General features: G+C 35.5%; 1 protein-coding gene across 8 annotated transcripts in view; it reads right to left on the bottom strand.

Annotated features, from left to right (window-relative positions):
• The window catches only part of GRIK2 (glutamate ionotropic receptor kainate type subunit 2), a 401,313-nt gene that overhangs the window by 250,966 nt on the left and 133,576 nt on the right, over window positions 1-16,771 (bottom strand). For 7 of the 8 annotated variants that reach the window (XM_061369881.1, XM_061369874.1, XM_061369873.1 and 4 more), the window contains one exon: window positions 13,672-13,929. In XM_061369881.1, the coding sequence (XP_061225865.1) occupies window positions 13,672-13,929 (258 nt within the window). Of the gene's footprint in view, window positions 1-13,671; window positions 13,949-16,771 lie in introns of all 8 variants that reach the window. The other variant, XM_061369880.1, reaches the window with a different exon arrangement.

Raw genomic sequence — 16,771 nt, 5'->3', positions numbered from 1 at the left:
ATAAAAGGGTGCATCATGACCTGCCCTGCGTTTGTCATTGCTAGTTCGAGCTGGCACTGAGGCAACCTAGACAGCACTTAAAAAATCCCTTGGGTACCAAAGGGAGGCAGCCCTGCCCAAAAGTAGAGAAGAAAGACAGCAGTCACCAGTCTGGGCTGTAGATGCCCTCTTTGAGGGAGGGAGATCCTTGCCACAGCAGAGCCCAGGGGAGAGAGAGGGCAGCTGTGGTCCTGGGTGCCTCAGTCTAGGGCAGGGACCCTCTGAGGGGATGCAGCTCCGAACACCAGGAAAAGCCATTACACACAAAGCAGCAGAAACAGTTACACAAAACAGCCCAAGCCTGCTACTCCCCCCAGTAACCTTCCAGCAAAACATTGACAGGCTGCATATAAACTGTAGTGAAAATATGAAGTTTCCTTTCTCCCAGTGGAGGAAAAATGTAGTTATGCCCTTCTTCTCACTAACAGATTGAGTGATCCAAAGCTTGTGTTTAAAAGTAATTGAGTAAAAGCCCCTGACTCTTGACTGTTTTGTCTGCAACATTTTCTAACTATACTGAGCTCCTTAATGCCCCCCTGTCCCTCCCACCTTCTTTTCCAGGTCAAACATTGGTTAAATATAAATAAGGTCATTATTTATAACCAAAGAAAAAATTAAACACTGAAAAGATATAACCTAAAAGAACAAGCTCCTACATGTAAATTGCAGCACTTGGGTCCAGCTTTGGATAGCTACTTTCCAATTCCTGTCACTGATCTTCTCTTCCCCACCATACTACCATACCCTTAACATCCTGGTTTCTGCAGAAGAGTAGCTGCAATGGCAAAAAAAAAAAAAAAAAAAAAAAAAAAAAAAACGTCCAAGGGATCAAAATATTGCACAGTTGACAACTAACCAGGTAATCCACATGTGATACAAATAAATTCTGCCACTCCCCTCATAGTAACAATGTGTTTGGAGTTCAGTTTCTCACAGCTGAAAGACATGATACATTTAAAACTGTTTGCAGTAAAACTAGAGCAACCAAAAAAATGAGCTCTGCTTTACTTAATATAACATGTAGTCCTGAACACATCAGATGAAGTCGGACAATTTCACTGATTGCTTTTATTTTCAGATGCTGCCAAAATTTTATCTGTCTGTATTTTCACTTCTTCCTAATACTGTTACGGTTCATTAGGGTGAATGAGATTCCAGAGACTCAAAGAAGACTGCTTCTTCCTACTGTATCCAGTTTGCCTGTGGGACTCCATTTCTACCCTTCTGCCCTCTGTGCACATGGTTAAGGAGCAAGTTAGTTTTAGGTCAAACAGGCATGGAGTATTTATACATTAAATCTGAATTTCTGAGCTACAAAAGTAAGTTTCATTGCTGTTGTCTGACATTTGAGGAAATGGACAAGCTGACCATTCAGGATCAAAGTAACAAGCTGTCATGAAATGGGAAATAGCCTTTGGATCAGCAAGGGACAGTTTGAAAAGGGCACATACGTAGCTCATGTGTAGTTAATCAGAAAAAAAAAGGTACCAGAGCCTCCAATGAAAGGAAGAATATGATATGTAAACTACAAGGACAATCTAGCTAAGGACAAAACAAGTCCTTTTTTCATTATGATTTTGAATAGCTACTTAACAATGCAAAAGCACAGATTTCAGCATACAACATTTAAAACCAACTGATTTACAATATAAGATTCAGTACAGCCCACAGATGAAATTCTGACTTCTTATTTTATTAACATTACAGAATCCCAGTGTAACGAACAGAAAAATTTGAAAGAAAAAAAAAAGGAAAGCAAAAAACCTCAATCATTCGGGCAAGCTCCAAAAAAAAAAAAAAAAAAAAAAAAAATCTATTTTACAACAGTATAGAAATAATAGCTGCATTTTGGGAATGTACTTCCTGCAGTTTCTTTCACCAAGGGTACCTTTTTCCTGTCCCTTTAAACTCTCAATTCCGTCTTTTAGCAACCACTGAGATAGAGTCTTACCTCTGAATGGCTAGGAAGAATGTGGTGTGAGTAACTCTTTTCAGAAGCTGCCATCAATTCATCTTTAAGGAGAATCCTGAAGGAGCAGTTTGTGAGCTCTCCAGCTGGCATCCTCCTCCAAAGAGATCAATCACATTACCTCCTCGACATGTTCAACTTCAACCAGTCCAGGAAGCAAGAGCCCCAAGTTTGTTTTAAAACCTGTGTCTCCAGCTCAGCAGTCTTGCAAGCCATTGCTATGCCACCTGGCCTGCTCATCAAACTATTTATCATTTCCATTAATGCTGCCTTTGTGCTGCACAGGAAGAATGCAAGCAAATGCTCTTTGCAACAGGCTGAACACATGAACCTTTTTCTGTACAAAAGAACACTAAGGCTTTTTTAAAGGCTACTCCTATCTTCAGAATCTCAAGAACTTCAAAATAATAATATATTGCTTTATAGAGTTACCAGAACAGATTATTTGCAGCAAGTTTTTCCTCTCACTCTTCCTTGCTTGACAGTCTCCTGCCTAGTTTTTCTAGTTGTTTCAGAAAATTGTCATTGTGTATCAGTCACTGAAGGTGGCGTGGGTAGAAGGGAGTTTACTGGGCATTGATAAAATGCTTCGCATCAACCAGAGCAGTTAATTACTATAAAAAGATTCACAGATATTGAAAAACCTGAAAGATTAGCCATGAAATGTAAAGATAAGTTTTGTCATTCTCATCCTCTGCTTAAAAAACAACTGTAGTGAAAGGATTAAAATGGGTAGGGGGGTGGGGAGGAAAGAGAGAGAAAAAGGTAAAAATAATAAAATAAAAATTCACTTGCTAGAAGAGCTAAGTGAATAGTGGGATGTTCTGTGTTCTGTAGCTATAACAGCATAATACAGAAACACCATTAGGAAAAATACAGATGAAGAAAGAAAACACCTTGATGGACCTTTCTCATTTATTCATATTTAAGATTTTACTACATTAAGATATTTCAACCAATTCTGGCACTGTAAAGCATCCTTAAAATTGTTTTCAGTTATATTTAAACCCATTTAAATACAATACCAATGGTGTGAAGTGTCTTCAATGAAGGAAGAGCTTTAAGGTACATAATTGAGAAAAATGTGTTTTCTTACTGTAAACATAAATAGTACAGCTCCTTATTACAAGTCTCAGAGTCCAACAATTTAGCAAAATATTCCAGTCTTGTAGTTTAAGCATTGTAGGGTAATCTTAACCCTGTATATGCATTTACATGAATGTATATTACAGATACTACATTAGAGCTTTATGCCACTTGCAAACTGCAATATTAAAAAATATGCTACTATTAGTAGAGGTGACATGAAAAAACGGTTAAAGATATCTATTATTATGTTGACTTAAATTATTTTTCTATTGTTAATCATGATTTCTACCAAGAAAATTACAGCAATGTATCAGTAAATAGAAGAAAAGTATCTGGGGACTGACTTCAGTAGTAGTTTTTGTATTTCACAAGTCGTCAAGAAATACAGCTGCTCTATTTAGCATAACTTCAGCTGAAAATTTACATATTAGATTCCATAAGGCAAGCCAAGATACACTAGTCATCCATGATCATAATAACATTTGCCAGAATGACCTCTGGAATTCTATTTGGATGACAAAATTACCTTCTGGGGAAAACCATGTAGATGTATAGAGGTTCAATAATGTCAAGCTACCTGTAACAATGCACTTATCTCTTTATCAAAGCATACAGTAGTGACCTACTGCCCTCAACTCTTCTTCAGAGTTACAGAACTCCTGTTTATAAATCAGAACACCTTTAGACTATGTTGACATGTTCTATAATAACTTGATGAACTAATTCCAAGTTTCACTTTTCCCATGTGTGGCTTTTCAGCTATACACTCACTTAAAAAAAAGGTACAGTGTTTCAAAACCAGCAGTTTATGTTGTCAGAAAAATTAATTTGACCATCAAGTTAGAGTTTGTTTTGTTTATTGGTTGTTGGGGGGGTGTTGTTTTGAGGAAATATATTTTCTGAGCTAATCACTAAAAAATTTTAGTCACACTGAAAAGCCAGTTCTGGATCACCAAGTATGTAAAGACAAATAAAAGTTATGTTATGCTCAACCAAAAATATTTTTCAAAAACTTGGACGGTAGCCGTGCCAGTAATCACAGAAAATGTTTCAGTTTAGGTTGCTACTTCCCTCCTGGCACATCTTTTCTGACATCAGCATCTTCTCATAGTGCTTATTGCCTGGACAGGGCTGAGATTAAATCTGCTCCAGATAAATAACTTCAAATAGAATAATAGTGCTGATGCCAGCAATCCATTTACTGATTTAATTGTCTTCTGAAATAAGATTTCTAAGGCTAAAGAACTATGCGTCACTCTAAAACCCTCCATAATTGTGGTTATCATGCAGTCTCACAACATTCATTTTGTCGTCATGCTCACATATTGAGGTACATGCTATTCTGTGTCACACACAGCTCAACATTTATCAAAACAGACAGTTTTGCATGAGCACTAAGGCTAAATATTTAGAAGCATACAACAGAAATATTTTAGATACTTGTCGTGGTTTAAGGCCAGCCAGTAACTCAGAACCATGCAGTCACCCGCCCACTCCCTCCCTCCCATCTCCCCTCCCTGCTCCCAGTGGGATGAGAAGGAGAATCAAAAGAATGTGAACTAAAGTATAATGTAAAACTACTATTATTACTACTACCACCACTACTAATAAAAATAATGATAAGGAAAATAACTAAGGGAGAGAATATTAAACTAAAAAAGGGAGGGGGAAAAAAAAAACAATAAACACAAGTGATGTTCAATACAGTTGTGCACCACTCACCAACTGATATCCAGCCCAGCCCAAGTAGTGATCTGCCCTCTGGGTGGCACCACCCGGTTTATATACTGGGCATGACATGCTGTGGTATGGAATACCCCTGTGGCTAGTTTGGGTCAGGTGTCCTGTCTCTGCTTCCTTCCAGCCTCTTCTACCCCTTACTGGCAGAGCATGAGAGACTGAAAAATCATTGATCAGGGTAAGCACAACTTAGCAACAACTAAAACATTGGTGTGTTATCAGTGTTGTTCTCAGACTAATGTCAAAACACAGCACTGTGCCAGACACCAAGAAGATCAAAAAATAACCGCAAAAGCTGAACCCAGGACAATATTTTCATTTTAAAAGCTTTACAGTTTTTCTCCTTTATTCAAAATAAATTAATTCAAAGATGAAGTGTATATGGGAAGGAAGGACATACTTGAATGTCTTTGGTTCCAAAAATTGACCTGAGCTTTGAAAGGTTCAGTATTAGAGAGCTGACAAACACGCAGATTCACCTGCATGCTCAGGTATAGTAATTAGTGCCCTAGGGCACACAAGGAGAGAAAGGTCAGCCCCCAGACTTCAGGTGATCCTTACTTTGTACATGGAAATATGGACCCAACTCAAGAACTTTAACCTTTACTTCAAGCAGTTTTATGCATTTTTGGTCAACGTCAGCTCAACAAATAGGCTACTTTGTTGGAAGAGTAAGTATCAAGATTGGTCATACAAATGGTATACGTGTCACCAGGACTGAGGGGACTTTTCTTTTACTCTTTGAGCTGTGCTTCCACAGAATGCTGTTGATATAACCAGTTGTGTACTTCAGGAGGACTTAGAGCACAGTAACACTATGATCTAATACAAATGCTCCTTTCCAAAACAAAGAAAGGCAGAACTAAGTTTTTAACTAGATGTATGTGGGCATGTATGTGTATGGATTTGAAATACATATCTCATTATTGGTATATGAAAGTGTCTAGACTAAAGACAAACCCTTTTTAGAAAAAAAAACCCATTTGGAAACCATTCCTTAGTACAAAAAAAAAAGTGTTTAAAATCATATTCATAATTAATATTGAAGTAGTGGTTACTAAAATGCCATGTATAGAAGAAACTAGCCTAAGGTCAAAAGAAAAAAAAAACAAAAAGAAAAAGAAAAAAAAAAAACAAAAACAAAAACAAAAAAAACCACTGAACAAGAAAACTAGGGATCCAGGTTTAACTCTCAGAATCACAGAATCATTACGGTTGGAAGGGACCTCTGGAGATCATCTAGTCCAACTGCAAGGTGGAATAAGTGGCCAAGGCAGGACCACCTAAAGCAGGCTACAAATCTTGTATAGTTTCAAACCCAATTCAGCCTATTTCCAGTAAAAAATATATTCTAATTTTTAATAGCTTGTGAGTACTGCAGTGAAAAAGGCCTTTTACCCCATCCCCCATAGTTCCACAAGTGGGAATCAACGTGCTGCTTATGTTCACAAAAGACCTTCAGTTCATGGAAATATTTTGATATTGCACATCACTGTAACAAGATGAAGAAAAGTTTTGTTCATACCAACAGTACTTATCAGCTGCAGCATATAGCAACTAGAAGGAAATTAATAACAATAATAGTAAAAATAAATAAATAAATGAAGCAGAACAAAAAGTAGAGCAGTCTATTCTTTCCCTCACCTTTCAACTTTGCACCTCATGTGTGAAAAGAAATAATAATAATTTAAGAAAATGTTGAATGCTAAGCAAACCTTAAACCTTTTATATGAGATATGACATGTTTTTCTAGTTTCCAGAAACATTTGACATTTCGTTACACATGTGGCTCTATTAATGATATGCCTGACTTGAAATAGCATTATTCAGTTTTCTGAACATGTTTTTTTTAACATTTCCAGAAAGTTTTATCTTTAATTCAGTGTGATGATGGTGACAGCAATGACAATTAACAGTCCTGGGCATTTCAAAAGAATTTTTTTAATAGTGTGAAGTATGATCTCTCAAGTGGCTGACATCTATGAACAGTGCAGTTTAATGAGGGTGAGAAGGCAAAAGAGATGTACTGCAGTCAAAGGACAAGACAGCTTTTGACAAAGCTGTCAGAATCAATGACAAAGGAAGCAGTACAACAAGTTAGCAATTTCTAGCCATACCATAGAGGTATCCCTGTTGTATCAAATTATACAAAACTAAATAAAAATAATATCTGCTAGAAATGGAAATGAATTTGGTTGTAAAAGAAACATAGATGAGCATTCTAGACTGGGATTTACACTAGGTAAGTACATTTATTCTTGGAAAAAAAAAGCAGTTATATTTTTGCTAAAAAATGGAGTGCAAGAGAGAAAAAAGTCTATAATCAAACCTAAAATGTATTAAGACAGGGATGTTTAAGCTGAGACTGACATACAGCAATTCACAAAGGCGTTGACATCTCAAGTGCATTTCAAAGGAGAAATTCCATTCCTCCATTCCAGAGGACAAAATATATAATACAGAACTAGAAGTGTAGTTATCAGTTTAGATAAAACTGAGTTTAAATTTATGTCACATGCAAGATGTGTTACTGATTATGTCTCCATTTTCCAATTTTCATTTTCACTTAGCTTCCCCATCACATATTTCTGTCTTTGAAAATAGTAGATAGAATTTTCCAGTCTTCATGAAAGAAATTATCAAAATAATGTTAATTTCTCTAGCTAATTTTCTAAGATTTAAATTAAGTTTATTCAAACCCACACAAAAAAAAAAAAAACACAAACAAACAAAGAAAAAAGCCCAAACAATTTAAAACATCATTTAGATTTTTTTTTAAATTCTTATTTTTAATGCAATAATTTCTGGAAATACTCTGTCCACTTGTATTAACTATGCTTATTAAAAAATACAGTAAAGCACCTTATGGATTTAATTTATTTTTATTTTAAATCTTTAGGGTTTTTTTCTGTGTAACTTGATGACATTTACTTTTCTTTTTCAAAAATTAATTAAGATCTCTATAGAACTATTTATTCTCAAAAATCTAAAAGTCTGTTTATCAAGAAGAATAACAGAATTTATCTTTCTTTTTTCCAAACAGCTAAGTAAAGCTAGCTAAAGTAATTCTTAACTTCCAAAGTGAAAAAGACTAAAAAAGTTTGAAAGTGAAATTTTAACTTCCCAACACCCTCCTTACCATTGGTACTTTCATGTAGCACCATGAAAAATATCTCTGAACTTTACTGAAAAAATTACACAATAGCGTTCTTAGCAAAGAAATACACCAAACTAGCCACCTACATCCACATACCACAATTAGCTGTGAAGAGCAACACAATATTATATGATGTCTTTCATATGCAGACTAAATTGGAATTATCTGGGAATTTCTTAGACATTAAATTCCAAGTGATATATATGTTATGCTTTCCTTTTCATAATTACATTGTTGGCTTATCCACAATGACCATATCTTATATTTGATAGAGAACTATTAAAATACTTCAACACAAATCATATTTTCTAGAGTATTATAATTTCAGATCTTATCACCTGCATATGTAGTTTGTATACTTTCCACACCAGAAAACGAACCTCTTCAGTACATAGTCTCAGTTTTGCAGTAAGCTGTAACCAACCTATTTACACCTTGTTGCTCTTTTTTTGCACTCCTTTGACAGCAGCTACGTAAGAAACTTATTTCTCTAATTTGTATATAAGAATGTCACATTAAGCAGTGTGACTTTATTAATTTAATATTTATTACATCCATTTCATTTTCCTTACACAAAGCACATTGACCTGTCAAAATAGGAATTTTTACATTATTTGTAAATGTAAATTATTTATCTACTCTTGAGAAAATAAACTTCACAGTTACATGTCAGTTTGAGACCTTTTAAGTGTTTATAAATAAATACTTTATTTTACCAGCACTTCAGCACTTTTCCAGGAATAGAAATTCAGCTGACTGTCCTATAAACAAACAAATTAAAAAAAAATAAAAACAAAACCAAAAAACACAAAAAACACCACCCCCCATGAAAACACAACCCCCATAAAAAACAAACAAAAACAGAAAATAAAGCAAAACAATCTTGTACTACAACCATACTTTATTCTACCCAGTTTTAAGCTCTAAATTGAAATAAATCTGAACTTGTCTACCTTTTACAGATTTCCAGAACTTCATATATCATCCATGAGTTTTCAAAGGTAATTATTAACAGGTTTAAGGTTACTTCATCTTGAAGTTTTTCAAAAGGCTTTTCTTCAAGTGATTTGAAAACTCAGGTCCTTTGACAGCTGTTGTTTTGTTTTATGCATTTCAGTATTACTCAAAAAATTATCAACTGATTTGAAACTTCTTTGGGTTAGACTCAAACTAATGCTGTTAGCAGAAATTCCAGTTTTAATGACATTCACTTTCAGCCTGGGAACAGCACTGATAACACCAGTGGTTTTAGTTGCTGCTCAGTCATGTTTACTCTGACCAAGGACTTCCTGAGTCTCATGCTCTGCCAGGGAGGAGGGGAAGCTGGGAGGAAGCAGAGACAAGACACCTGACCCAAACTAGCCAAAGGGGTACTCCATACCACAGCACGTCATGATCAGTATATAAACTGGGGGCAGTTACCCAGAAGGGTTAGATCACTGCTCAGTCAGGCTGAGTATCAGTCAGCAGGTGATGAGTGGTTGTATTCTTTTCCTTTCTTATTTTCCTTATTATTACTACTGGTGGTAGCAGTAGTGGTTTTTTGTCATACTTCATTTACTGGACTGTTCTTACCTCAACCCATGAGAGTTAAATTATTTCAATTCTCCTCCCCATCCCTCCAGGAGGAGAGGGGAGGAAGGGGGGAGAGTGAGAGAGAAGCTGTGTGGTTCTGAATTATAGCTGGCCTTAAATCACAACAAACTCTTTCTCAGAATATTGTAAGTCCTTCTGTACTCCTTTTCCCAGTAAACACCTGGTTTGATATATTTGTCGATAGTAAAGCCTTGCCTCTGGCTACTTTTGTTAGATGACTGAACAGGATGGGAAGAAAAAGCCCTGCCCACTTGATTTTCTTGGTTTAGTGGTTTGTTTTGGATCTTGATTCAGAGCAATGCAAATCACAATAACAATACTCCTTCATGTTCTTTATAATTACACTGTTGCTCTCAGCAGATGTCTCGTACTGTATTATGGACTGAGTACCCCAGATTATCTCTAAGAAATCTCTTCCTGTTTCTGTCCATCATCTATTCCTGAACAAACTTTACCCTTAGGTTTTAAAATTTAAATAATATTATACTGCGTGCCAGCCACGTCAGTTTGTAATTTTGTAATTCCCTGCTATAGATCACCAAGATGAATGTCTTGTCTTCTAAATTCAAGTGAAATGTACTGTTACTGTATCAGTTGTCAAAAGTTCAAACGCAGCATTCTCAACTCATTTCATTCCTTCTCTGTCATTATGCTTAGACCTTCAGTTATACAGATGTGTTTATAACAAGAACAGCTTTTCACATAAATCGAGATGTTGCTTAATTCATTTACAAAAAAGATGAGCAAGCTCTTCACACCATCTCAATTTCTATTGTCCTCCTCAGTTGTCTTTTCTCTAAAGTTTCTTGATCACCGTTTCTCACCTTCATAGTGCACTACGTATGTTCCCCTTAAAGAGAATTTTTCTCCCTTTGAATCACTTAGGGTTTCTTTTCCTTTATCTTCTATCATTACTGCACATCTGCCATCACCCCACATCCATCTCACCCCCCAGATCTTTAATTCCCCTGAGTGTAAAGTTACATTAATTGCAAAGATGAGTATCCTGTTTTGTAGTAGTACAGGATAAAACAAAAGGGAGGAAAACACACACACACACTAAACAAGAAGATGTAAGAAATTTAGAAATAACATATGTGAAATACAGAATAGTTAAGCCGGAAGGGACCTACAACAGTCATCTACTCCAACTGCCTGGCCAATTCAAGGCCAATCAAGAGTAAATGCATATTATTAACAGCATTGTTCAAATGCCTCTTAAATACTGACAGGCTTGGGGCATGAACCACCTCTCCAGGAAGATTCCAGTGTTTTGGTAAAGAAATGTTTTCTGATGTCAAGTCTGAATCTCCCTGATGCAGCTTTGTGCATTCTCATGAGTTCTACCGCTGGATATCAGTGAAAAGAGCTCAGCACCTCCCTCTCCACTTCCTCTCCTCAGGAAGCTGTAGAGAACAATGAGGTCATGCATCAGCCTCTTTCTCTCCAAACTAGACAAACTCAACATCCTGAGCTACTCATCATGCCTTTCAGGCTTTCACTAGCTTTGCTGACCTCCTCCAGACACATTAAAGTACCTTAATATTCTTTTTAAATTGCAGGGTATGGAACTGCATTTAATACACAAGGTGAGGCCACAACAACGCTAAATACTGGTCCAAAGAAAAAAATTGTAATTTTATTTACGAATCAATGCTATCTGCACACTACCATAAAAATATTAACAAAATGGTATCTTTTTCCTTCATTTGAATTAAAACACAGGGCTTAATACTGAAAACCAACACAAAACATTATTATTTCTGAAGTCATTTTTTCCAGCTTTTACTTTGGCTTCTGTTCATAGATGCAACAGATTTTTGGTGTTTATACTCATTCACCCAAGACCAAAACAAATGTTAATAAAGAAAAAAAACCTCAGAGCCCTGTTTATATCAACTTGATCAGCATAAAGCAGTAGTTGGCAATATAACTGCCACTATAATTTGAAGGCCAAAGCATCTAACCGTCCATATTTGTTTAGGAATTCTATAACATTACAAACTTATTTAGAATTTATCTAGTCTGTTTTATTTAGCACAGAGATTAGAATATGTACTTGAAATTAAGTTACTGTTTGGAGACCAATTAAAACCATTAGGACATGCAGCTGATGAACATATTGCATTTTCCCACTTCTCTTTCTTAAAGACAATTGATTATAACAGATCTGTAAATCTGAAAGGACTTAATTAGTATCCAGGGACAGTTTAGTGGCATTTAATTAACAAAGAGACTGTAAATTACTTTAAGGAAAAAAAAAAAAGACAAAACCCAAAACAAAGCTATCTAACCTCTCATTACATCCTGGTAGGTTTTGGTGGGTTTTTATTCTGGGGGGATAGGGGAGAGTTGGGAGAGGTGATGATTTTTTTTTTTTTTTTTTTAATAGAAAATTCTAGTTAAAAGGAATATACTTTGTCACTTAGAATGATCACAAGAAGCAACACTTACCTTCAGGCTAGCAAGAAAATTTTTCTAGAGCCTCATTCCAATTTTTTTTCTGTACAGCAGATGGAGTACATTTAAAAAAAAAAAATCTTTAAAAGCTAAAAAAAAAATAAAAATAAAAAATCATCCTAAACCTTTTAGTAAAGGAGAGTAAAATGTGGGTGATTAAAAGAGAAACAAAGGAGGATGAAATAAGAATGATATATATCTTTGATTGAGGAATCCTTGGCCAAATGGAAGAAACAGATGTAAACAGTGATGATTTTCTGTCTGCATTAATTTTAATGGATTTGAATTGTCTTCAATGGCACAAGGATTCTTACAGCACAGTTTCTGAATATTACTTGAAACCATCATATTCAACTTTAGCCTTAGGTTCACATCTGAATATATGAATGTTTATCATATCCCATGGCAGAATAACTCTTCCTCAGCTGAAGTAACTACTTCCTTTCAAAAGATTCCTCTCCTCCCACCCCTCGCCTCAAACAGCACCAGTTTGCCATTGAACTCTAGCACAATTTATCTAACAAATTTATCTAATTTATCTAACAAATAAATCTACTTTAAGATTGACAGTTGCTGACAGCTAAGAGTTTTTCCCATCCGTACTTCAAAGGCAAGAGACAATGTGGACTTCCCAGCAGTGTACCCTGCCTTTGAATTCTTCGAGTTATCCAAAGATGCTAATAAAGAGAGCTTGACAGTCTTAAAGTAGAATATCAATTTATTTACAGAAAATGCCACAAAGGAGAGGCTTAGCTTTTTAAAATGGATTTTTTTCTGTCTCTTCAAACAGCAACAGATTTCAAGAAAAAAAAGATGTTGTAGCTTGCATGACAGTTTATCAGCAGGATCAACCAGTGTCCTAACATGAAGGGTTGAGCCATCCAGAAAGGAATAAAAATGTAGAGTGAGTATTTCCTGAAATAATTCTTCATGATTTTAAAATAAACTAAATACTTGAGTCTCCTTATTCATTGTCAACTTTCCTTAAGGCAAAACAAATTTTAGAGTAAGGTAAGGGAAAGGTAACAAATTGCTATGTTTCTGTTGGAAAGTCAGGAGGTAATTTTTAACTCATGGAACTCATCTGCAAAACAAGCGTTCAAACTGCTTTTGGTTTCAATTTCTAGCAGCTAAAACCAGAGCCCCTTCTAGAATTCTCTCTGAAAAAAAAAGCAGATACCAAAATTACAAACAAATATGTCATCTGTTTTCTACCTTAACTAATGCCAGAAGCAGTGCTAGAATTTAGGTCTTCTGTTTGACCAGGCATACTAGTACCTCTCTCAAGTTACCATATTTTTCTTCAGAATTAAAAGCTTTAAATAAAATTAAAAGACATAGTTGTTCACAAGTGTTAAGACACTGCAGAAAATGCGAATAGAGTGTGACTGATGTTACTGACAGCTGTGAGCACAAACACAGAATTCAGCAACTAAAGCATACTTATGAGAATACTTATATAATAAATGTACTTTATTTGCTATAGACTACCTTGTTGATAGAAATTGTTATAATTCTCTTAAGAAATACGAGTAGTGACACCCCTCCTCCCTCTCTTTGTACAAGTGAATACATCTGCACATAGAATACATCTGAACATAGTTTAAAGCTTTAGCCTTACCAGTGCTGTCATCATAAACAACAGTTACTGTTTTCCACTTGAAGAACTGCACAAGGTCAAGTATGGCACGGCTGAGTGAAGAGAAATCTGGATAGAGGCTGACATAGAAGGAGTCCTTGTTGTCTGACACCTGATGTTTCCAGCGGGTTTGGATATGTGGAACACCCAAAGCGTTGCAGATGGACTGCACAGCATTAGCTGAAGAGCTATGGGATGGTCCGAAGATGGCAGCCACCCCAAGGGACAGCTGATCGCAGGCTGAAGAGGAGACAGAAGTCTGTCAATGATGAGAGGAAAGAAAGCAATGTGCCAGAAGGTACTGCACATTTCATATAAAACAAAAGGCACTCCGTGAAATCTAAACACACTGCTGACATATCTCCCTTGTTGTGTTACCCTTTCACTTTACACAGATTTCAGTTTCAGAATACATTTCTAAAATTTCACTATGAGTTGATGAATAACAACACAACATTAACATAATGCTTGGCTACATTTAATAAACACCTCTGTCAGTGGAAGTCACGAAGGCCAGCAATTGTGCATCTTCTAAAAGACACAAGAGATTTATGCTCAGTTGCATCTTATATTTGGAAAAGGTCCATATGGGACAGTCTTCCTCAACCAATCGACATTATTTCTACTGAGATCCTAACTACTTGGAAATTGTATGTGTTAAGTAGATTTCAGTTATTAGACAAATGATTAATTTCATTGAAATAGATATTTGAATTTCTCTATCTGAAAAGTAGGCATGTTGACTAGCAAAATTTAAAAGACAACATTTTCCTTCAAATTAAAAATTAAGTTGCTATCTGCTAATGAAAAATAAATAAATAAATAAATAAATAAATAATCAATGTCCCTTCTGAAACACTGGAAACACTCAAGTTTTCCTATACCTGCATTAACAGATAAAACTGACCCTGAGAGTCACTGACACAATACACTGCATTCAAATAGTTTTGCTCTCCTGTTTCCAACATAGGGCTGCCCTACCTATAAAATGCATTAGTAGTCTCTGGTCATTTATTATCTCCCACAGTATGCTCCACTATATTTTGTAGAGTATTAGTTGGGACAGGACAAAAAAATAATGCAGGAAAATTAGTCAGTAATGCAGATCAGCATTTCAGCCCATGCCCTTCTGTTTAGATAATTTACAGAGATATAACTTTTATGAGCATGCAGATCAGAAAAACATCAGATTCTGTCTTCAAAAAAAATACCTTATTTAATAGACAGAAGTAATGAAAAGTATCTTCTTAATCCAACCTATGCAAGCATTTGTATGAGGTTTGATTAATTGATGTTGTTACTCAAACATCAGTGTTCCTGACAGCTGAGGAAACAAGCACTGGAAACACATTTTGCCACATTACTTTTTCAGCAAATCAAAATTAGTTTATTGTGCACAACTTTTTCAACACGATGAAAATATTACTAGAACTTTCGGGTGTATTCCAGAAACTATGCTGGCACACCTTTTCATTTCTAAAGAGCACTTTTGGTTTAAATGAACTTTTCGTAGACATATGGGATCTCCATCGCATTTCCGAGCGTCGGATCAGGGCCTAAATGACTAGCTTGATAAAAAAAAACATTTATGCTAATATTGCCCTTCCTAAGAGTAATCAACAAGCTTTATGCAAATGTCAGTAAACAGGATCACTAACAACAGCCATAGCTACCAGATGGCTTTTCAATAGGCGCTTTTTTTCCCCCCTTCTGTTTCTGTGATTTGAATAACGCAATGCTTTCACACGTGATTTAATATGACACATACCAATTTTGCTAGTGTAGTGAGGATATTTTGTTTGCATTGACATTATTCTTCACTGAAACAGGATCTTGGTAATACTGTCTTACCTTCAGATTGCTATTTCGTATACTACCTTTAAAAAAACATTAATATTTCATTTATATTCAACTTCAAAACTATGTGTTACAGAAAGCTCTAAACAGGCTATTTTTGATGCAGCATCTGCCTGCTCACTGATAGTCATAATCATGAGCACAAAATGAGTCAAATGTTTAAGCCTCATTGTTAAAACTCTGTTTTGGAGCCATCATAAATGAATCATTTTATGTTGACCTTTAGCCTTTAATTCTGAACTAAAGCACCTGTCAGTACAAATGTAGTTGGCTGTATTGTGAATTGATGAAGCAAAAGGTTATTAACAATGAAAGATGACACAGTTACAACCAGTTACAAATAAAGAGTTGCATTCTCATCCAAGATGCAAGTGGGAACAATGAATATATACAATCTATTCAATATGTCCAATCAACAGCATGTCACCATTTTAACTTCAGCTACTACAGTCTATCAAGAATCAGCAACATGCTAGCTTTCACTTTCAAGCAAACCTCATTTAAGGGCTGAAAGTAGTTGCATTGTCTCAGGAAAGGCTTAAAGAATTAAACATCACAGAATAAATTTCTCTGCTCTCTACAACCTCCCTCAGGAATTGAGAGACTTTGTCCTATTTCACAGGACAGTGTGTTCTGGAGTCAGGAAACAGCTGAATTTGGAAGATGAGGAGGAAAGGAGGAGGCCAGAATTTATTTATTAATTGGCCAAGATGGAAAAGAAAGAGTAGTCTTTCCCAGAACTTACTTTAATCTATGAAACAAAAGACCAAAACAACAACTCAAAAAGACCTTTTAAAATTTGTTATTTTCCTTTTATTTCTTCACAAACCCTCCTCTGCAAAGAAATTATCTTGCTAGGCATAAATATTTAGCTTATAATATTTTTCATAAATCTAAACACTTTACAATGACCAAACTGTGTGTATTTCTCTACAAACCTGGATGTTGTATGCTTTCATACTTAGCAACAACAGCCCATGTTAGAATTGTTTATTTAGAAGACAAAGAGACAAAACAGGTTAGCAACATTAACTTTGTATGTTACAGCAAAAGCGAAAATATATTTATAATTTCTAAACTATTTTTTATCACAATTATATTCCACTTAAGATGTACTTCAATGTACATTCATCCTGACACAGCAGCTTTTCCATATGTAGCATTTATAAGGTGGCATCAAATGTTTGTATTCATCTTAGCTCACTATAACATCAAAACCATTTTA

Source organism: Neopsephotus bourkii, unplaced genomic scaffold (genome assembly GCF_033783945.1).
Source record: "Neopsephotus bourkii isolate Nb327-2 ecotype Australia unplaced genomic scaffold, CSIRO-AGI_Nbou_v1 NB_1511, whole genome shotgun sequence".
Lineage (NCBI taxonomy): Eukaryota > Metazoa > Chordata > Aves > Psittaciformes > Psittacidae > Neopsephotus > Neopsephotus bourkii.
This window is presented reverse-complemented; position numbering and strand designations above follow the sequence as displayed.